This window comes from Protomyctophum bolini (genome assembly GCF_963924005.1).
Source record: "Protomyctophum bolini genome assembly, chromosome: 20".
Classification (NCBI taxonomy): domain Eukaryota; kingdom Metazoa; phylum Chordata; class Actinopteri; order Myctophiformes; family Myctophidae; genus Protomyctophum; species Protomyctophum bolini.
The window spans coordinates 34,555,601-34,578,533 of NC_137881.1; the positions used below are offsets into that span (position 1 = coordinate 34,555,601).

Below are 22,933 nucleotides of genomic sequence, written 5' to 3' on the forward strand. Positions count from 1 at the left end.
GTAACAAAGTCCAGCCTTGAACCTTGAACCCTGAACCTTGAGCTGAGAGAGAGATGAAGCAGGGACGCCTTAGCTGAGAGAGAGTGGGATGAAGCAGGGACCCCCTTAGCTGAGAGAGAGTGGGATGAAGCAGGGACCCCCTTAGCTGAGAGAGAGTGGGATGAAGCAGGGACCCCTTAGAAGAGAGAGATGAAGCAGGGACCCCCTTGGCTGAGAGAGAGTGGGATGAAGCAGGGACCCCTTAGCAGAGAGAGAGAGATGAAGCAGGGACCCCCTTAGCTGAGAGAGATGAAGCAGTGATGCCTTAGCTGAGAGAGAGTGGGATGAAGCAGGGACCCCTTAGCTGAGAGAGAGTGGGATGAAGCAGGGACCCCTTAGCTGAGAGAGAGTGGGATGGAGCAGGGACCCCTTAGCAGAGAAAGAGATGAAGCAGGGACCCCTTAGCTGAGAGAGAGTGGGATGAAGCAGCAGGGACCCCTTAGCTGAGAGAGTGGGATGAAGCAGGGACCCCTTAGCAGAGAAAGAGATGAAGCAGGGACCCCTTAGCTGAGAGAGAGTGGGATGAAGCAGGGACCCCCTTAGCTGAGAGAGATGAAGCAGTGATGCCTTAGCTGAGAGAGAGATAAAGCAGAGATGCCTTGCCTGCAGTGGTCAATGGGTGTGTGTGTCTGTGTTGCCGCACTGAAGTGGACATACATGCATGGAGACATGACACAACAACGACGCAACAATAGGAAGCCTGCAGCTCAGTAGCTATTACTTTCGGGGGAGGGTTAGTGTTACTTCCGGACCCCACCCCCCCATGCCGATCTGTGCTTGCTCAGCGCTCACCTTCCTCTGCGCATCGGGCGCTCCGCTCAGATACGCCCGCTCAGCAGCAAAAAATGATGAAAGAAAGAAAATGCTGTTTTCCTGAATTAAACGGCCTTCAAGACAGGTCGGCAGTATACACACTAGACTATAGAATGGCCTGCAATATGCAGTACAAACAGTCACACATTCCTGTAACTTACAGTATTCCATCCTATTTATATACACACTCAAAGACAAAAATGTATGCAACAGTGTACAAACAGTGACCACCCTAGCCTGCACCATGAAGAACAAAATGCACAGTCACATTAATCAGTCATCGTGTTCATATAACTCATCAGTCTTCTTTGTCTTCTTGTCCAATGTCCATGGTCTCCAATGACAAGGATTTTCAACCATCTCTGCCCTTCATATGGTTTTGGTTTTTCCACAATAGATTCATCAGCTCACTTGTATAAGGCAACACGATGGTTCTCTTCAGAGCAGAGTAGCATGGATGAAGATCTACTTTAGATTTAAGAAGTGAGTTTGTCATTTTCCCCCCACGATTGTCCACAGCAACTTGGCACTCTACGCGCAACGGCCAGCAGGTCTGGTCTCTCTGGTCTCTCTTTTCTCAGTCGTGTTTTCAAATGGATTTTTATACGACGGGAAAACTTGGAATTCCCCTCTCACGTACCAGTGGCACGTGTCCCACGGACCGGCACTGGTCCGCGTACCGGTGGTTGGGAACCTCTGCTGTAGCGTACTGTACTGTACCATACTGTACTGTACCATACATACAGTACAGTGCTGTACTGTACTGTGCCGTACCGTGATGTGATGTGCCATACCGTAGTTTACTGTACTGTGTGTGTGTGTGTGTGTGTGTGTGTGGGTTATATCTTGACGACATTTAGGTATTTTGTCCATCTCTGCCAACAGTGAATGTCTTCGCTGCAGTGCAGATCTCATGACTAAAGGTCACATGACTTGACCAGTCATGGAATGAGAGAAAGCCCTGACACCTCACAACAAGGATTGCAGACTGTCTGTTGTCTACGCAGTTTCTTGGAGGTCACTTGCAGGCAGGCACTTTGAGCGATAACACCTTGATGGAAACAACAAACTATCTATAAAGTCTTACCATTGAGTGTTTACTTTTTATGTTTTCATCAGGAAGAAGTCTTAAGATAAATCCTTTGGACCTTATTTATCAACGCGGTGTACACCAGGTGTACATTGATAAGGGCCTTTATGTCTACAGTCTACATCTCGCGGAACCAAGTTAGTCTACAGTAGGTGCTCTGATAGAAGCTTAAAGCTTACAATAATATATCCTACATGATTAAAACATGCGAACCCTCTCCTCTCCTGAAAACTGCCCAGGAGATGATGTCGTTGTACATTTTATATAGAATAAGCTACTTACAGTTGGTCATAGAGCTGCTGATAATGTGGTTAAACTAAAGACAACGTTTTGAGACACATGGGAGGGGAGGAAAATGCAGTTTCGTATGTGCATTTCGGGGGGTTTGGGGTAGCGCGGTGGCACTGATCCAACCTCTCTTTAGTCCGATCCCAAACCATAACCCCACATTTTTGGGGGGGGACTGATTTCCCGGTGGCGCCGCAGCAAGGCCACGCAGACCCCCCTCTAGTGTTCGGTGGCATTTGTCACTCATATTTGATAGTCTGTTTCTGTGGGCTGTGGAATAAACCTTTTTTTACTGGGACATGGAATATGAGGTACAGGCGATTGAAAGAAACAAATATAATGGGTCTGTAATTGCACACGGCGATCAAGATGGTGCGATCCAGTGTTATTGACAACATCAGCTAGCAACCCAAAGCTAACGTGAGTAGCATTACGACTCGATCAATCAAATCAAAAGCACTATAATACAAGATCAATTGCCATACATCTGCGGCACTGGCGTTAAGTGCAACATTTATTAGTTGAGGTAGATTAAGGCCAATGGCGTTTTATGTGTTAAGTCACTTCTTTCCATCAACACCAAATATATTCGCCTTAACAAATAGCCCACCGATAAGCTGTCATCAGCTTTTAGATCTGATCATTTTTGCCAAATGCTCCCCCAAAAATCGGAATGCTGGGGTTTATTTTTGAGCCAACAGGTGTGTTGACGTTCTTTCTACCATGCAGGAAGCAGATATACAGTAGTGGAGCCAACATGGCCGCCCTGCGGTGTGTGTTGATGCTGTGGGTGCTCCTGGCTCCCGGCTGCTCCGGGAGGCTGCAGGTGGAGACGTCAAGGCTGCAGGTGTCCAGAGGGGGCACTGTTTCCCTGACTCACAGGCATCTGGAGGTGAGGGTGGAGCAGACGGCTCACTGCAAGGTGGAGGCGGTCCTTAACGAACCCGTCACTCAAAGAGTAGGACGGCTACATCCACCGGTGAGTCTGTGTGCGTGCGTGCATAACATAATGTTATATGTTTGACCTAAATGACGTTATAACAACAAGGATAGGATGATTTATTTTTAAAGTAAACTTTAGGCCTATGTCTTATTCAGAAACGACTGGACATGTGGAAAACTATAGTTAAAAATGCAGAGTTACATTACTTAACCTGGGTTACATCATCTTCTGATAATTGAATGTTTGGACATGAAATAATCCCGCACTGTGTAGCGTTTTGTGTGTTGTTGTTACTCTGATACAGCTGCTCTGATACACACTTAACCCACATGATGATGAACGGTAAAGATACCAAGGATTCGACAGTGCTGTCACTGTTATGCTATGCAACACAGAAGTAACACAGACTCGAAGGTGTTTATAAATTAAACCACAGTCAGTGACACGTCGCTGACGAATCCTTGGTATCTTCATTCGACTGAGTCAACTTTTCACCGCTGTTTGGAAAATCCTTCACGCAAGGTTATAGAATTCATGGTCAGGAAAATTTGGGATTCCTGTCACACCGGTGGGACATGTCCCCGGCACAGGTATGTGTACCGGTGGTCGGGAACCTCTGGCTTAGAGCACTAAATGACATGTCATGTGGCCAATATAAATTATACAGTGGGCGCCCCTCACTTTTTGTCTGGAATGGGGAAATTAATGTGGTCTGGAACGATATATTATGGAACCCGAAAATGGGCGCCACTGCTATATTCTCCCAAAACATGTAAATTGTAAATGGTGCATTTATTTAGCGCCTTTATCCAAGGCGCTTGACATAGATTGTGCATTACATTCACCCACACATTCATACACTGATATCGGCAGTAACCAGGACCAATTAGGTGTTCAGTGTCTTGCTCAAGGACACTTCAATACTAATGTTTACAAATAATAATTATAAATTTAAAAAAATGTTTTGTAATTGTTGTAGGTGTTTGACTGTAGTTTCCTGGAAGGTGAGGTCTCATATGATCATAACGGCAGTCCTCTGCTGGACCAGGACACTGTGATGCTACGAGTTTACAGGTTGGTTCATAATCTTGTTTTTATTTATACTAGGGGACAGTTAACCTGACGCTGCCAGATCCAAAAAGCTTGCTACACAAATTTGTTTCACAGCTTATTTGGATCTGGGATCGCGGAAGCAAATTCGATGACGGGGCTGTTCCTTTTTTTCAAGATACATGGTAGATGATTGGATGGGAGCGTCTGTCTATCACCGTGTGGGCGTGCAAACACAACCAATCATATCGACGTGTCTATATACCGTCACATCCGCATCCCGCCTTTAGCTCACGCTGATTGGTTCGGTGCGAAGCAGATCTGACTCAGGGCTCAACTCTGTCAGAGATCCCAGATGAGTGTTGTGTTGGGGAATATGTTTCCGCAATACCGCCCTCATCTGGCAGCGTCAGGTTAGGGGACAGTGCCCGTTTGCGAGAGCGCTAGCGCTCCGGATATCGGAGAAAACTGTAGTAGTGTAGGCTATATTAGAATAGACATGTGTGTTGATGTATGTTGTAAAATATGCATTTCACACAACATGACATGAAAGACAATGGAGATGACGTGACAGTGGAATGGTCTTGACATGCAGCAGAGATCGACGGTAAAGTTAAAGGTGAACCAAAGGCTTGGTTGAGTCAGAGAAAATCATATACATGTAATGCTTCCATAGTGAAAATCTGCAGACATATCTCATGGCCCACGTTTATTATTATTACGTTTATTATACATCTGTGTAAACCAACTATTATTAAACTGACGATAATTTACATCTGTTCTCGGGGGAGGGGGTTATAGACATTATGTGCAAATATAAATTAACTGTGATACTTATGTAAGTGGTTATGGTGAGATAAACCATTAGCACTTCATGAGCAAATGCACAGACAATATTAAAGGCTTCCTTTTACAGGTCAAACAACACCATTCATTCACATACAATATACACATTAATAAATGACCATTAAGGCGACTGGGACCGTACCACTTGGCCCTCAACGTGGCTCAGCTGCAGCATACCTGAGTCAATGAATATACCGTACATACAGTAGGCTCACAGGTTGCATTTCGAAAGACCCCCCCCCCCTTCAGTTCCGAAAAATAAACCGGAGACATATTTTTGCTTGCTTACCTCGCTAAGAATCCGATAATAGTCGCTGTTGATCCCTCGCGTTCATATTTCTGAACGAGAGGCAGGTGAGAAGTCAGAAATGAAGAGCTTAGTATATCCATCAGATCAAAACCACGGAGAGCGCCCTAGAGATACGAGGCATTCTTTCTGCAGCGATAAACTAGGAAGTGACCGGGACCGGGGGTGAACAAAGACCAAAGTGTATGGTGGCCTTGGAGTCCAAAAGAAAAGAAGAATAATATTCAGAATATTGTCGGTTGGATTGCTTGACGTGTGGGCACATTGGGCGGACTGAACCGGGTGCAGTACTTAGTTTAGACACTAAAAGTGTCTAAACTAATCCACTCATTGTGGATGTGTTTGTTGTGGTTCCATTTCCAATGCCACTTTTATCTATCTTGCCCAGCTCTTTTGAAAGAGTCTGTGGTTCTGGCTCTTTTCGAAACTCAACTTTACCAGGCGACTAGCGTCTGCAGCACTAAAACGGTTCACAGCAACACCGGAGCAAATACGTCTGAACGCGAGCCAGCCAGCAAGCAGCCCAGTTTAAACTCTCTTTCCGGCAGGTGCCGTGAAGGGCCCTTCACAATAAAGTGTCTCTCTTTACCTCCCAACTAACTATATTTTACACTGGTTACTATTGACAGGAAATGTAGTCTCAGTCGCGGTAACTTAACATCATGTGTTTGTGGGAGAGAGAGAGAGAGAGAGAGAGAGAGAGAGAGAGAGAGAGAGAGAGAGAGTTTACAGTTTACTATGGGACTGCATCTACTGCCAGTGGAGCTGACGGTTATGAAAGGCTCGTCATATACCTGCATCTTTTTAAGTAAAAAAGAGTGTATCATGTTGCTGTAAAAAGCCGGCTGATCATGGACGCAGACATCAGTTGTTTTGGAGGTGGAAAGCCTGGTGACGTGAGGTTAGTTTGGAGGGGGCGAGGGGACTTTGGTGTCACCATTTCAGCATAAAAGTAACTAGTAATAATATTACCGTTTTAGAGTAACTTTGACAACACTGTCAGTGGGTGACGTGTTCTTCTCTCTCTCTCTGCCCTCTCCGGGATCGCTCTTACCTGTTCGGCGGCGGGGTTACCATCGAGACACCACAGCACATACACTTCTGGTTCAACGAAAGAGTTCACATCTGTTGTAGTTTTGTAGTTTTTCTCAGGATTGTGGCACTAGTACCGAGTTTACCCACCCAGATGGTGGCATGTCATCGGTTAATCTGTCTGTCTGTCTGTCTGTCTGTCTGTCTGTCTGTCTGTCTGTCTGTCCCTCCCCATGTGTGCAGGTTCACAGACAGCGAGACAGAGGTCCAGACCGTGGTTCTGTTGGTATCAGTTTTAGAACCCCGTCCCGGAGGTCTGGTGTCTGTGGGTTCCTCCCCTCTGGTGGTGTCAGACTATTATGGTCTGTCCAACGCCATCGACGGCTCTGTTCTCCGGGTCGGAACCCGGCCGGGCTCCGCCTGCACCATAAGACTGACGTCCTCCGAGACCAACACCCCCTCCCTGGGTCAGCTGGTCACTGAGCTGGACTCTGGACAGAGGAAGGGTGAGTAGCAGGATATTCGGATGAACTTAGTACAGTGGACCGCAAGCCCCCTCCGTGGGCCTTTTTGTGTTATCCTTTTAGCATAGCAAAAAATCGTTTTCACAATCTTTCAAAAATAGCAGATCTACAAGCTCGTCTGCTATTTTTGAAAAACCGTGAATAGCATAAGTGTAACATTGCCCCCGCCGGCAGGGGCAGCGGCTGTCCACCTCTGAACAGCACTCAGCGGGTCAATGGAGACCCAATTGGTCTCCAGTTCCAACTCCGATGTTGCGGATTTCCCCCCTGGACCCCCCTGGGGTTTAAGAGGTTAAAAACACCAAGAGGGGTTCCCATCCTGAATGGGTTAATACCACCGCTTTTACAGAACAAGACGAATGATATACACAACCAATAGACGACTACACTGAAACAAGAGAATGTCAGACTAGAAGGCTTTCTTACCTTTATTTGTAGATTTTACCTCCCCACCAAAGAGCGCATTATTTCCCCTACCATAAACTCTCAATGAATCTAATCTAATCTAATCTAATCTAATCTAATCTAATCTAATCTAATCTAATTTAATTTAATTTAATTTAATTTAATTGGGCGTTGGGTTTTAGTGCTAATTTGCTTATTTCCAGTATATCCTCTCTTCATAATCCCAAGCGGCACACTTTACTACTTATTTCGATGGAAATAAGCGAATTAGCACTGAAACCCCCCATTGAGAGAAATAGCCAATAATGCACTTTTGCACAAAATAACACCTGATCTCTTTGGTGGGGACGTAACAACTACAAATACAGGTAAGAAAGCCTTCTAGTCCGAAATTCTCCTCTTTTTTCTCATTTGGCCCAGAACGGCATTTGGCACAAGCCGCCAGGCCGGCCCACCGGACATAATGTCTGGTACGTTAAGTGGCCAGTCCAGGCCACTGAGTATAACCTTTGACTGTACTAAACCGAGCCCCAAGAACGGCTGGCTAACGTTGAAGTTGTCGGCCCTACTGGTCAAAGCTGGAAGTGCAGGCGTGTCGAAATGCATGCACGAGAGCGCACCGCTGGGTCTTTGCTTTGTGAACGTGCGAGGGGACATGACGCAGAGAGGTACCACAAGAGCAGCACGAGGGGTATACTCTCATAGGAGCCAACGAATTATATTGACGCTTGACGGGGTACTGGGTAGGCTACTTGATGGGGTACTTGAGGTCCTTCAAAATGCCACTGAGCAACTTCAATTGAAATTAATAGCGGGGGGCGGGGCTGTCACTCCTTCTCCGCCCGATAGTCTATAGATTATATGGTACTACCTTTACGGTTAAAGGGAGATATTCCACTTTCAAAAAAACTTTTGGTAATTTTATTGTCTATTCAGGCTTATGTGATTTTTAAGTTGTTCGATTCATTATTTAGATATTTGAAATTCATTTTAGCTGTCCCGCCCCCTATACAAACCCATTGTAACTTCAAACTCCATTTAACCAAGAAAGATTCATCGGAAACTTTTTCTGGTGACTGACATTGGTACGTTAGGGGACATGTTTTTTACATTTATTTGTAATAATTATGTTTGATGTTTTAGTCTCCTTCGGCCTCCTCCTCTTTCTGATTATTTTCCAAAGAAATTATTAAAAATAAATGAAAAAAGCAATTGAAAAAATATGCCCTCCCTCACGTATTAGAAGGACAATATCAATCACCAGAAAAAAAGTTTTTTTATGAATCCATCATGATTAAAATGGAGTTTGAAGTTACAATGGGTTTGTGTTACAAAGGGGTAGGAAGGGGCGGGGCAGCCAAAATGAATATCAAATATCTAAATACTGAATTGAACAACTTAAAAACCATTTGGAGCGTTCACATGAGCCTGAGTTGATGACACAATGACCAAAAGTGTTTTGAAAGTGAAATATCCCTTTAACACTTAAAGGAGTCTCTCTAGGTCGTCCTCAGACGAGCCCTCCATCGTCGTTTCCAGTCATCCCGGTTCTCCATACATCTGACCAGTTCGTTGGTACTTTGCGCTCCTGCGTCGTTCTTGAGTACATCCACGTATGTTAGCGTTGGACGTCCTCGTGACCGGTGCCCGTGCGTTGGTTCCCACAGCACTAGTTTACTGGCTGGCAGCTCTTGGTGTCTTTGGCAGTGTCCTGCTAGTCTCATTCTCCTGGCTGCTATTTTCTGGGTCACCCTTGGCATTCCATCATACAGAGTTGTGTTTGTAACATGTGTGCTCTTATTGATGTTGAGTACTGCCCGCAACATTCTGGTGTAGCAGCCATCGAGAGACTTCTGCAGGGTTGGCTTCAAGGTCCAGCATTCACTGCCATATAGGAGAACGAACTCTACCGTTGCGTAGAAGAAGCTTAGTTTGGTTTGACGGGGGAGGTTGGAGTTCCATACACTGGCCATGCCGTTTAGGGCCCTCCATGCAAGGGCCTTCCTCACTTTCAGGTCTTGTTCGGTGGAGTTGACCCATGAGCCCAGGTACTTGAAGTCATTGACTTCCTTCAAAGCAGTGCCTTCTGTTGTTGTTAGAGGTGGATGCTCTGATGGGATGTTATAAGTGATAACTTGAGTTTTCTTGGCATTCAGCCGGAGGCCAACCTTGGCACATTCTGACTCCACTCTGGTCAGGAGCTCCTGCGCTTGTTCCACGTGGTCAGAGAGCAGGCTGATGTCGTCCGCGTAGTCCAAGTCTGTCAGGACTACTGTTGGGTGTCGCCTCGACCTCCTTGGTGTTATGGTGAGGCCAAGGTCCTGCTCTCGTCCATTGATGGCCTTCCTCAACGCGTAGTCCAGGACTATGACGAAGAGGAAGGGGGCTAGGGTGTCTCCTTGCAGTACTCCAGCCACGATGTTAAACTCCTCACTGTTGCCATCTGGAGTCAACACCTTGGCCCTTGTTCCTGCGTACATGGTTTCTATTGCCCGGAGTAAGTTGGGAGGGACACCGTAGGCCTTAAGGATCTTCATCATCGTTCCTCTGTGTATTGAGTCAAATGCTTTTTTGAAGTCGATAAAACACAACACGGCAGTCAGGTTGTTCCTTTTGACCTCCTCAATGATTCTCCTTAGGGCCAAGATCTGGGCCACGGTAGTTCTCCCTTCTCGAAAACCGTTTTGGTTCTCCCTCAGATGAGGGTCGATGGCATGCCTTATCCGGTTCAGGATCATACGGTTGTAGACCTTTGCGGTGATGCATGTCAGGCTGATGCCTCGGTAGTTGTCTGGCTTCGAGAGGTCCCCGGCCTTAGGCACAGGGATGATGTTGGACAGAGACCAAATGTCAGGCTGCTTGCCGTTTAGCAAGGCGAGGTTACAAAACTGTAGGATGACGTTGTCAAACCCGCAGTTCTTTACCACTTCTGGAGGTATGCCGTCCGGCCCAGCACTTTTGCCCACTCTCAGTGTGGCTTTCGCCCTGGCTAACTCACTGACCGTGAAGGGGCCATCATTGATGTCGAGGTTCTGGAGTAATAGTGGTATGTCTTCCTCCTCTCCCTCAACTGTTGTTCCCAGCAACCTTTGGAAATGGTTGAACCAGGTGTTCACCCTTTCCTCAGGGCTGAGCCCCTCCACCTGTCCCTCCTTGGTCCTCTTCCGTCCAGTCATTTCGTTAATGACCTTCCAGGCCTCACCGTACTGCCTCTCACCTTGCGCTTCCTGGACTCTATGCACCCTCTCCATGAGTTCCTCCCCTTTGATGTTATCGTAGGTTCTGAATAGAAGCTGTTTGGCTTCATTCAGTCGCCCACGTCTCTCCGCAGTTGGCTCTCGCGCAAAGCCAAGCCGTGCTTCCTCCACCCTTCCTCGTGCCACCACGACCTCCGGGTGCCTGGACTGCAGGGTGGTTCTGGATTTATCCAGAATGGGCACACACAGCCTGGTTGCCTCCTCATTTGCTACAACGAAGCGCCTGTATTCATTGTTGGGCTCCTCACCCTCATCCAGCAGCTGAAAGCGCCTTGTGACCTCCTCTGTGTACCTGGCTTGCAGGCCAGGGTCTGTTGAGAATGCCTTCCAGTCATAGCGGATTTTAGGGCATGGCTTGGGGACCCTGAGGCTCAGTCGCACCCTCATGGAGACCACGCGGTGGTCAGAGCCCACAGAGCTGAACGTGCTGTATGACTCAGCATTCAGGATGGAATTCCTCCACTTTTGCCTCACAAGTATATAGTCCAGTTGGCGTAGCATACCTGAGGCTCGGTCTTGGAACGTCCATCTCTTGCCTGTTCTCTTCCTGAATATGGTGTTCGCTGCCAGTAGCTGGTGTTCCATGAGGAGGGAGGCAAGGTGTGCACCATTGCGGTTGGTAGAGTCATGATATGGGAAGGGCGCGTCCTCTGGTCCGAGCCTTGCGTTGAAGTCCCCCAGGATTGCCAGAAAGTTGTGCGTTGGGACGTCTTGAACCGCTGTTGAAAGGTCCTCGTAGAACTTCTCCACCTCCTCAGGTGGTGCCACGTTGGTGGGCGAGTACACAACTATGACTGTTGTTACTGGGTTGCCTGAGAACTCTGCGATAAGGATCCTGTCGGTGTGATGGTAAGCCCGACGGAGAGCCTTACGCGCCCGAGAACCCAGCAGTAGCCCTACGCCCCCTGTTGCAGCCTGGGCCTCGTTTCGCCACGCGGATGAAGTGATGAACGTGCATCTCTCCACTCTGCGGTACACGATCCGGTCTTCAGTGTGCACTCTCCTGTGTTCCTGGATCCCCAGGATCTCCACTCCCCTTTCCTCAGCACAATGTGCTAGCTCCACCAGTCTAGCATCTTCTCTTACTGTACATGCGTTGAAGGTTCCCATAAGAAATGGTCTCCGACAACGCAAGAGTGCATTGGACGGAGTGCTGTGATCGGACAGGGCCCTCCCTCGCGGGTTTAAGGTCCTATCGTCATGATGTCCTCCGGGAGGAGGACCAACACCACCGTCCGCTGCGATGTTCCTGCAGACTCCCGCTGCTGGAAGTATAGGATTTGGGATGACTTTGTACTCCATGGTTGGCTTTACAATGCTAATTAAGGACTGTGGGGCGCAACTCCTCGCAGTCCTGGTTTTAATTCAGAGTGTCCTTCTCCTAGATGGGTTGCCTTGCCTTCCACGGCTATGAGCCCCACCTGCCCATGCTATTTGCCCATAGCTGGGACAGTGGTTGGCAGGCGCCAGGGCGTGTCCACACACCGGTGGGCCTGCACGCCTTGCCTCTGGGGCCCACTGTTGCTCCGAGATCCTCTACAGTTTGGCCTGGGACCGCAAGGTACCCAGTTACCGTGTGTGGCCACGAGGAGGCACTGCAGAAGTCTTGGCGGTGGAGAGGCTGTGTACCGGCAGGAGGAGACTTACGCAACTCAGCTCCTCTTTTCACCCCCCGCGAGGAGGGCTAGCCGGCGGCAGTAGCTGAAAGCAGAGTAGCAAGCAGAAGCAACATGCACAACATGCACTAACTACAAGCACTACTGCAGTCCTACTGCACTACGCATCACACAGCCCTGCATGCATGCACGCACACACATTAAAGGAGTAGTTCACCCAAAACACAATTTATATTCACCTTTTTCTTACAGCCCATAGTGCATTGCATTTGTGTGTGCATAAGTTCCTCTTTCTCTTGCTGTGTTGCCAGTTTTGCAAGAGAAACAGCAGGACTATGAAAACAAGTGCAAAAGAAAATAGCTGATCTGCAAGCTCACATTGTGAGGTTGTACATCCGTTATTTAAATACATAAAAACATTAAAAAAAAAGGCACAAAATATGTTCAGATGTCATAGCCTATTACTCTGGGGTTCCTTGATGTGAAGAAATGTGGAATCAAGCCCAAAAAAACATCAAACAGAAACTACCAATAATTTATTTGCAAGTGACTTTACAGAAGTCAAAGGTTGCTTATAATAAGCAGACATGGCAACATGGCCTGAAGGAAGCAAAGCACACACACAAGGAGCCCCAGTACCTTGGCGGGGAAAAACGTGTATAACAGTTGTTTCATTTATTTTATTATTATTTTACTGTTTTACTTTATTTTATTATTTTATATAGTTTAACATTGGGAGTGCGTGCTTAAAACTGTTGGAAAGGCTGGCCGATTTGCATCTGGATCTGTAAAAGTGCCAAGGTTCCAAGAATCTATAGTAGGCTACTACTGTAGAACCAAAGTTATGTAGGTGGAAATAGGGCCACTGTGATGGAACCGGTTCCTGGTTCCTCAATGTTGGATCTGTTTCTCCTATTATGTGTCTCTCCCTGACAGGCAGGCAGACAGGTGCATTGTGTCCGGGCAACAGGCCTTGTCTCCATGACGGAACCCGGCCGGTTACCTTCCTGAAGACGTCCTGTCAGGAGTTCCTGGGTCTGGCTCTGAGGTACCAACACCTGAGGCCCCCGTCCCCCGAGATAGACTACCTGTCTCTGAGGGTGGAGATACGAGACACCTCCACCAGGGCACTGATGGAGGTACGCACCACGCACAAACACATGCACGCACTAACAAGACGCTGAACCCCTAATTCATCTCCATGTGCATGTTGGTGCCTTATAATAATAATAATAATATAATAATTATAAGGCATTATAACACTCGTTATAAATGTTTGTAATCATGTATAAGAACTTATAACCACGTTTATAACATATTATAAGTGCTGGTCATATTGCATTATTATGCTCAGTTGAACAGCACATTATAACTATTATAACTTAGGTGGTTATAAAGGCACATAGATAAATGCTGTAATGTCTGTGTCATAATGCATTATAACAAATATGTATTGAATTGAATAATGTCTTATAAACATCAATAATATGATATAGCAGGATTTTGAGACATTTAAGTAAAGTGGCAACATTATTTAATGGTTATTAGCAGTTGTATCATTTCATAATACCCTATAGCATGATTTTGTGACCTTTAAGTAAAGTGACAAAACTTTGTATAATATGTTTATAAGACATTATTCAATGTAATACACATTGGTTATAATGCATTATGACACTGGCAGGGCGAAATTATAGCACTTCTCTATGTGCCTTTATAATCACCTATGTTATAATAGTTATAATGTGCTGTTCCACTGAGCATAATAATACATTATGACCAGCACTTATAATATGTTATAAACGTGGTTATAATTTGTTATCCATCATTATGAACATTTATAACGAGTGTTATAATGCCGCATAAGCACATTATAAATGTACTATAATGCATTATAAAGACGACCTTATTATAAAGTGTTACCAAAATGACATGCAAGGAATTTCTTGACAGGAAGTAGCTCATAAAATGGTGGATTTCTATTTAACAAAAACTTTACAGATTGGAAGAGGATAGTTCAAGCTTTCCCTACAGCTGCAATGTTGGTGATTTTGACGTTGTTTAATATAATTAGATAGGACTTTTCTGTTTGGATGAATGGGCTGTCTATGGGAAGTATCACCTAGGTAGAACCTTGCTGGCAAGATGGCTGCGGTCTGAATATAGGGTTGGGGCAGCAAAGGCAAAAGCTCATGTCACCCCATGTACTGTACGGAGTTTGGTTTTGGGGACGTCGAGGAGGTCTGCATCACCGCCTTGCATTTTTTCCTCCGTAATCGGTGTACGAATGTCAGGACTTGTAGACCAACCCCCCACATTACTCAATAGCTTCACTACATTGGCTCCCATTATTATTTTTATTATTATTACTTGTAACTGAGATACATTGTTGTACCATAATGTAACATACATATTGTGTATTATTTTCCAGACAGAAGCGGTGTGGTTGCCGGTTCTAATCCAGGGTGCCATGCAGAACCAGCCCCCACAGGCCTCCTTCATGTCCTCATTTATCCTGGAGGTAAAACAAATAAAAAATTAAATAATAATAATACACAAAAGTTGGCCTTTAACACAATCATTCTGGATTAGGAGAAACGAGGCATTCTTTCTGCCGCTCTAACAGGCTGGTGGACGGTAAGCTAATATGACTGCAGAATTACCTTTTGTCTTTGACGTTAGTTGTTTGTTTTGGTCTGCACGGAAAAATAGCAGCCCGTCAAGCTGAACGGCAGCATCTGGAATGATGTCCTTTAGCCTGTGGTGTGTGGGGTCCGGGGACCCCCGTTGGGTCCTTGAGAGAGTTCCAGGGGGTCCCCAGGTAAATGCTAATTAGGAACCAAATGGACCGTTATGGTTCTGTAACTCAGAGAGTGTACAAATGGAACCAAATGGACCGATTTAGGGTCAATTTGGTTCCTTTTGTACACTCTCTGAGTTAAATTAACTTTGCTTTTACAATATAAATTGAGATAGAAATGTCATTAAATGGGGTCCGTATCGCCTAATTCAGGTAAAAACTGAGGGTCCTTGAAATTAAAATGGTTGAAAATCACTGCTAGAGCCGTACAAATCTTCTCTTATTAATCTTCACTTATATGCAAGGGACGGCATATATTTTCTAATGGGGGTCTGTGTGCTGCTTCCATCAGGAGAAGCACACAGCAGTTCCACATCTCCTTGTATGTGTTCAATCGCAGTCGTAGTAAGACCATCTTCTTGGCATCGGCTCAGAGGCGGTTGTCCATAGGAATGCATCATGTGGTGTTTCCCCACCAGCTCCTACATGCTTGGAAAGCATCATGTTTTTCAGCCATGTGATTGACGTGTCACGTGGTGTCCCGGGAACCATAGATCACACCTGTGTGAAGTAAGGGGCACTCTTATCATCATACATCATCACACATCACATTCCAAGTTCAGCCAATCAAATAATCACAAAAGTCATTCCGGCCAATCACTTTTGGTGTCTTCACTTTTCTCCTCAATATGTATACGTTGATCAGCCATTCAAATCATCGCCAATCACAAGCCAAGCCCCGGAAAGCTGGACATAGCAGGGAGTAGTGCCCCTCAAAAAGGGATAGTTCTTGGTTACACACACACACACACGCACGCGGGAGTCTATCCCCGGTACAATACTCTAGACCCCTCAGTCTAGCGCATTGTACTTCTGTGATGCCTTCCACTACACTATGTTGGCTCCGTTTGGTAAACAGGAAGTGACCGCGCATCGTCCAACTCCCACGTGTTGGACGATTTGGCTGGAAATCTGGCTTTTCAAAATGAGAGCTGAACAGGGATACATGCTGGCGTGAATTATATCACAAATTATCAATAAATGCTGGTGGATTTAGTTACAGTCATTTTGTGGGGAGCACATGGGTCTAGGGGTGGGTCCCGAACCTCGGGACCAAGTATGTACCGAACCGAACGTGCTTGGGTACTGGGTGGGTAACCATTACAATAATTCAATTTCAGTTCTCTCTATCGGTTCCCACACGCGGTCACATGCTATTTATTTATTTTCTACCCTTTTAATAGAAGCGCAGGGAACATAGCTGATCTACAAGCCTACACTGCGTTGCATCAGTGACGCGTTGTGGGCTTGTGGCTTGCAGAGGCAGAGCTATTTCTCTGCATGGAGTGTAGAGACAGAGAAACGTGCGGTCAGTGGTGGAAAAAGTACAAAAATATTTTACTTAAGTAAAATACTGATTCTCTACTTGAAAATTACTTAAGTAAAAGTACAAAGTGCCCATTAAGAAAGTTACTTAAGTAAAAGTATAAAAGTACCTCAAATAAAATGTACTTAAGTACAAAAATTTATCCGGCGTAAAATGTACTTAAGTATAAAAGTAAAAATTACAAAGTACAAGTACAAAGTACAAAATACAAAATTATTTTCAAAATGAATACAAAGAAATGAATTTCCAAAATTGTCATCCTGTCAAAAGTGGCTTTATTCCAAAAAATACTGAAAATACAAAACCCCCAACAGCATACATAGTGTTGGGAAAGTTCTTTTTTTTTAGGAACTATAGTTCAGTTCACAGTTCAACATTTTTTAAATGAACTAGTTCCGTTCATAGTTCATCATTCCAAATTTTGAAAAATGAACTATTATAGTTATTTTTCGTTATTTTTTTGCTTTAATTTTTATATATTTTTTACATTTTACAAAAATTGCTCTTTTGCAATGTGAAATGCCACCGAATTATTTTTCCTTCTCTATATGGGCTTTTGCATGCTTTTATTGTGAAGGCAAAAGTTTCTGAACGTTCTCAGAGCCTGCATCTCCGCATGCTGGGGTTGGCTGATCTACAAGCTCACAACGTGTCCGGACGCGACGAGTTGTGAGCTTGTATATCAGCTATTTTCAGCACGGAACACTTTGTACGGCGAAGAATAAATTAGGCTTCACTGTGGAAGAGAGATGTCTTTTGTTGGCCGTTCGTGGCGATATTATGGACACGTACCTCCTCGAAGCGATAATAACCAACTAAGCTATTGGAAGCTATTTTTCGTGGCACATTATGTGTGTACAACAACAAGTTCCCTCAGTGTTTGTGTTAGGAGTTGGGACAGTGTCTGCTGTCTGTCAGCGTGCATGATCATCATGCAGTAGCTAGATGCGCGCTCCAGTGACGGCTGAGAAAGATTAGTTAATTTGTGTCGGATAGGGACTTATTGGTTGGTTTTCAGCTAAATATTAAGGCATGTTTAATGCATCCATGTTGAATGCGTGTGACAAAACAACACAGTGTGTGCGTCTTGCCGTCTTCAAAGCAGGCCAGGCAGCAGAACACAACTCCGCCCCCTATTATCTGAGAGTGGAGCAGCCCTGTTCAATTCTCAACTGCGCATTCCTCCAGTAAGACAAATATAAGATTTTATTATTTAATTTGTAGCGAGTAACGAGGTGTCCGATTTTAAATATAGCGCATTAAAAGTACGATTTTTTCCTTGTAAATGTAACAAAGTAAAAGTAAAAATACAGCAAAAGAAAAGTAGTCAATAAAAGTACAAATTCTCCAAACTTGTACTTAAGTACAGTAACGAAGTAATTGTACTTCGTTATTTTCCACCAAGCAACATAATTATTAAAGTTTCTTAAACGTAATTTTCAAGTGAAGTTTATGGGGGGAAACCTTTAAGAGAGGTGACAGGAATATTGCGCCCTGCTGCCTGAATTGCCTCACTGCATGATCATGGATATGAGCTGCACAGCATTGAATCAACATCAACCCACCTCGAATGCGCGCCTGTGTGTGTGTGTGTGTGTGTGTGTGTGTGTGTGTGTTTGTGTGTGTGTGTGTGTGTGTGTGTGTGTATGTGTGTGTGTGTGTGTGTGTGTGAGAGAGAGATATCACGGCGTAGGGTTCAGAGGCCCAGTCAGTTTAGAGCTTGCAGTCTAACTTCAAAGAGAGGTGGCGAAAAAACTAGAAAAACAAGCCACCTTTTTGTCTCCACCCAGTGGCGGCCGGTGACATTTGTCCTAGGGAGGGCGCTATAACAAAATCAAGAAAACATGCACTAGGTATCATAGATTAAATATCTACTGAGGGAGCCTGTCTAAAGTTTATTAAATATATCTACTAAGGGAGCCTGTCTAAGGTTTATTAAATACATCAAAATGTAACAAAAGGTTCATATAGGGTTAAAGAAACAAACCTGAGACAGAAGGACCAGTGCCATAAAAAAGTGCAATGGCTCAAAGCCACATGACCTTGCTACAGTGGCTTTAACATTAACAAAAACATAAACAAAACGTCCTTATAAAATAACCCTCAAAGCCATGACTCTGCCACCTTATGGCTTAATTTTTACTTTTTGTACATACATTTGTGATGATTACATCAGGTTTGTCTGGACCCAGCTCTCTTTCTTGCAGTGTCCTTCTCTCAAATGGTGTTTTCTGCAGTGATTTCATAGAGTTTTATTTTTCCTCTTATTTTTCCATTATGCAAGTGAATTAAACTATTATTATATTGACTTTACCTGGCTCCATTCATCTGTCTCATCCCTCGTTTTTCTAGCGTATGTTGTTGTGGCCGTGTGTTAAACCCTATGTCAAACTGTGCTGTGATGTGTATGCTGCCCCCAAGTGTTTTGTGCTGTGAATAACGTCATGGATCGCACATATTTCGCGACCCAGTGGCTTCCTATAGTTTGTATTGAAGACCTGTGTACCGCAATGCATTACTCTTCAGTGCTGAGAATAGAGCTCCAGATGATCGCCGCTCGCGCACCAACACGTGACACACACGAACCAATCAGAAACGTCATACAACGTAAATAACATTTGACATTTCATGGAGGCATAATACTAACGTGGCAGCATATTACAACTTTTAAACACTGCCTTTGGTTAGTGGCTACTTATATTATATAATATTAACGTTTCTGGATTGCTAATTTTAAATAAATTACAGGCTGTAGATTTCGTTTCTCAGTCATTCTTATTCACGTTTTATTCAGGGGGTGGGCATGGTGGTGCGGCGCACCAGCGCCCCCTATGGACGCACCGCCACTGTCTCCACCAGGCCGAAGGCATGGGGAGAGAGTTTTGCACTCCGTCCGTCCGTGTGTCCGTCCGTCCGTCCGTCTGTGAACAGCTAATCTCCGGCACCGTTAACCCGGACGATGCCAGAACTTGCACACAGACTCCCTGGATGCCATCGATGAACCTCTGCCCCAACATTTCCAGAACGGCTTGTTATAGCGCCACCAGGAAGCCGCTTTGTGCAAAACAATTTTTTTGTTTGACAGTACACCTATAGATTTTGTCCAAACATCACGCAAATTGAAAATAATCACCACATACCATAGGAGAGGATGTTACATTATTCATTATGTCTTAAATTGACATTTTTAAGTTATTTTATACCATTTTGGAACCGAAATAGGGAACCGTTAAGAACCGGAAACGATAAGCAGAACCGGAATTGTTACCGGACTCACAAAAATCCTAACGATACCCATCCCTACATGGGCCACACATTAAAAGTAATGTATTCACAAAACTAGCGTCATTTGTATTGTTGACTTATTTATACCATATAGTGCAACTTTCGTTATTTTTTTTATCTCTATCACACAGTTTTTTGTGTCCAGTTGAACGAAAGTTGCGCTAATACTTTTTTAAATGGGTCAACACTGCGAATTATGTTTTTTTTTAAGATATTTTTTGTGGCTTTCGCCTTTATTTTATTTTTTGTAGAGGGATAGAATCACAGTAGGCTGGGGGAGAGAGATGTGGGGTGACATGCAGTAAAGGCCATCGGGAGTCAAACCCGCGGCACACTGCCAGACTGGATTTCCAGCCAAGGTGCCTGGACCGCTGAGCCACGGCCCAGGCCAATTAATCTTCTTTTAATGCGTGACCCCAGGTGCCCCACACAAAATGACCAGAACTACTTAACTATCTCTACCGCTAGCTGTTAGCATTTAGGAACCGGACCAATGATAAAAGCCTCCGTAGGCATTATAGACAGAGTATACGTTGGGGTACGTATATATACAGACCTGGGATATGACGCCACCTAGCGTCGACGTCTGCATATATACAGAAAAAAGTTAATATTCACCATAACCATTCAAAAACCTCCCACCACGGGACTCGGTGCCCGATCGATTAATACAGTTGCAAAAATTGTGAACTATCTCTTTAAGGTGGACCAGTTCATCCTGACGCCGTTGAGCAGGGCAGCGTTAGACGCCAGCGACCACGAGACCCCTCAGGAGCGCCTAGTGTTCAACGTGACGCTGCCCCCTGCCGGCGGCTACATTACACACCTGGACGACCACACCAAGCCGCTGGGCTCGTTCACCTGGAGCGACCTTAACGACATGAAAGTCGCCTACCAGCCGCCCAACGCTAGCCACGTCCACAGGAGGACCTATGAGGTATTGATTGATTGATTGATTTATTGATGTACTTTTTAGCTAGTTTAACCGATCGCATGCCACCATCTGGTGGGTAAACTCAGTACTAGTGCCACAATCCTTTCGTTGAACCGGAAGTGTTTGTGTGATGAGTCATGGCTACAGTCTGTGCCGTGTTCTCTCAATGTAAATAATGGTTTGATACTCGCAAGGTTGGATTAAAGTAATATTAAATTCTAAACATCGTCCATTAGCTCAATCTGAGCCTTATACATGCTTTGGATCACGTTTGTGTGCATGCACAAGGTGATTTTGAATATTCAATGACTAAACACTATGGGAGCCACCGGAGGCTAGCGATGGATGCTAAAAACAGCTAACAAACGGTAAATAAAATACTATTAATTCTGGATTAAATTACATTAATAAAACCTGAGACTTATCGTTTTGGCACACGAGGTTGCGGGCACGAAACCCGAGACATCCCGGGTTCTGCAAATATTTTGTTAAAAGGACACTTCACCCCTTTTGCAACCAGATCTTATTTTAATAATGTTTGGGTGACACTTTCCTGGGGTTTTTATGTGGGTAATATGTGTTTTTAGAAAGTGTCCATGATGTCATGGACATCATTGACACTTGTCGATGATGTCATGGACACTGAGCTTACTTCCTTCCTGGTCTACAATTCCCATAATGCTTTGGTGCACTGCTCCTCCTCGTGGATTGGGGGAGGACTGTATTTCTGAGACATGTAGTCCAGTGAACCCAGTGTCCATGACATCATGGACATACTAAAATGTATCACGCAGATACTTCTCTCCCAAACATCATTAAAATAAGAACCGGTTGCAAAAGGGGTGTAGGGTCCCTTTAAGAAACAGTGGCTCCTTTTTCACCGAGGTTGAACCGGTTTCATTATTTTTTTCCCCCGTTGCATTTCTTGCATTTCTACTCTGATGTGCATGCCTCATTGTTATTCATGCATTGACATTTAAAATTCATATTTGAATGAGTCATGCTATAGTGTACCTAATTTTGAGCTTTTCCAAAGTCAGTTAAATCTATTTGCAGTGTTTCAGATCAGTTTTCTGTGCCTCAGTCTCACCTCGCGGTCTCGTCTCGGTCTCAATCTCCCTAGGTCTCGGTCTTTTCTTGGTCTCGGCCTCCCTAGGCTTGGCGGCCTCTGTCTCGTCTCGGTCTCGTATAGGTCTTGGTCTTGTCTTGGTCTCGCTGTAGGTGGTCTTCGACTACAACAATAGTATATAATATATTTGGCCAGTAACTATGTACACTATCTACAGGTAGAGTTTACAGCTCTGGACAGTAACTACGCCAGCAGTCCACCCATCCTGGTGCACTTCTCCATCAGGACCGCCGAAACCAAAGCACCCCGAGTGTCCTGGAACATGGGTGAGATTATCAGAACCTAACTACGCCTTAGAGTGTCCTGGAACATGGGTGAGATTATCACTATTGTAACTTCATAACTAAAAATAAAATATAATAATATAAAATAAAATAAAAAGACTGTCGTGGGGACTGAAAGTGTCCTGAAATATGGGTGTTTTCTTTTACTACTACACGATTCTGTGACCGATTTTTCACCCGGTATCAATTGCCTTAACTGTAATCCTGGGCACTAATATCCCTCTGCCAACCTGGGGAGAGCCACGCACCGAGCTCATATGAGGAGTGAGCAGGCCGCTTCTTATAGAGGGGAGTTTCCCCGGGCGGACTTAGTGCGTGGAAGGGACACGTTATTCCAACCATATAGTTCCTTTCGCCTGTTGGATCTAAATGAATAATAATAATAAATCACATAAATCACATCCACCTGTAATCAGAAATTATTCACATACATGCACCCGTAATCAAACTATTTTGCTATTTTGCTTCATTATATGTTTTACTTATGAGTATTAAGCAAACAATTATTCAACATGTTTCAACACGGGTTTCAACAAGGGCTCCATCTCTCTCCAACACACAGGTCTGGATCTTTTGGAGGGTCAGTCTCGACCAATCACGTGGTCCGATCTTCAGATCGTGGACAACGACAACATCAACGCCGTCTACCTGGTGGCCGTGGACGGTCCGCTGCATGGACGCCTCAGTGTCAGAGGTCAAAGCTCACTGGATGATGTCATTGTTTATTACACAGCTTGGTTGAATGCCTGATTCTTTACATTTTTCCCCCACAATTTTGTAACCCTTTTTTCCCACCCGCTGTCAAATGTCTAATGTAGGCTAATCCTGGGCGCTATACAGTCCCTCTGCCAACCTGGGGAGAGCAACGGACTGACCTCATGTTTCCTTCAATGCATGGGGAGTC

The 22,933-nt window shown here is 44.9% G+C and overlaps 1 protein-coding gene across 1 annotated transcript in view; it reads left to right on the top strand.

The window, feature by feature from the left end:
* frem1b (Fras1 related extracellular matrix 1b) overlaps positions 1-22,933 on the top strand; it is a 116,996-nt gene that overhangs the window by 1,566 nt on the left and 92,497 nt on the right. The window contains exons 2-9 of the mRNA XM_080792090.1: positions 2,960-3,209; positions 4,153-4,247; positions 6,652-6,914; positions 13,147-13,349; positions 14,642-14,731; positions 20,386-20,619; positions 21,903-22,011; positions 22,592-22,723. Of these exons, the coding sequence (XP_080648216.1) occupies positions 2,988-3,209; positions 4,153-4,247; positions 6,652-6,914; positions 13,147-13,349; positions 14,642-14,731; positions 20,386-20,619; positions 21,903-22,011; positions 22,592-22,723 (1,348 nt within the window). The 5' untranslated portion in view covers positions 2,960-2,987. The remainder of the gene's footprint in view (positions 1-2,959; positions 3,210-4,152; positions 4,248-6,651; positions 6,915-13,146; positions 13,350-14,641; positions 14,732-20,385; positions 20,620-21,902; positions 22,012-22,591; positions 22,724-22,933) is intronic.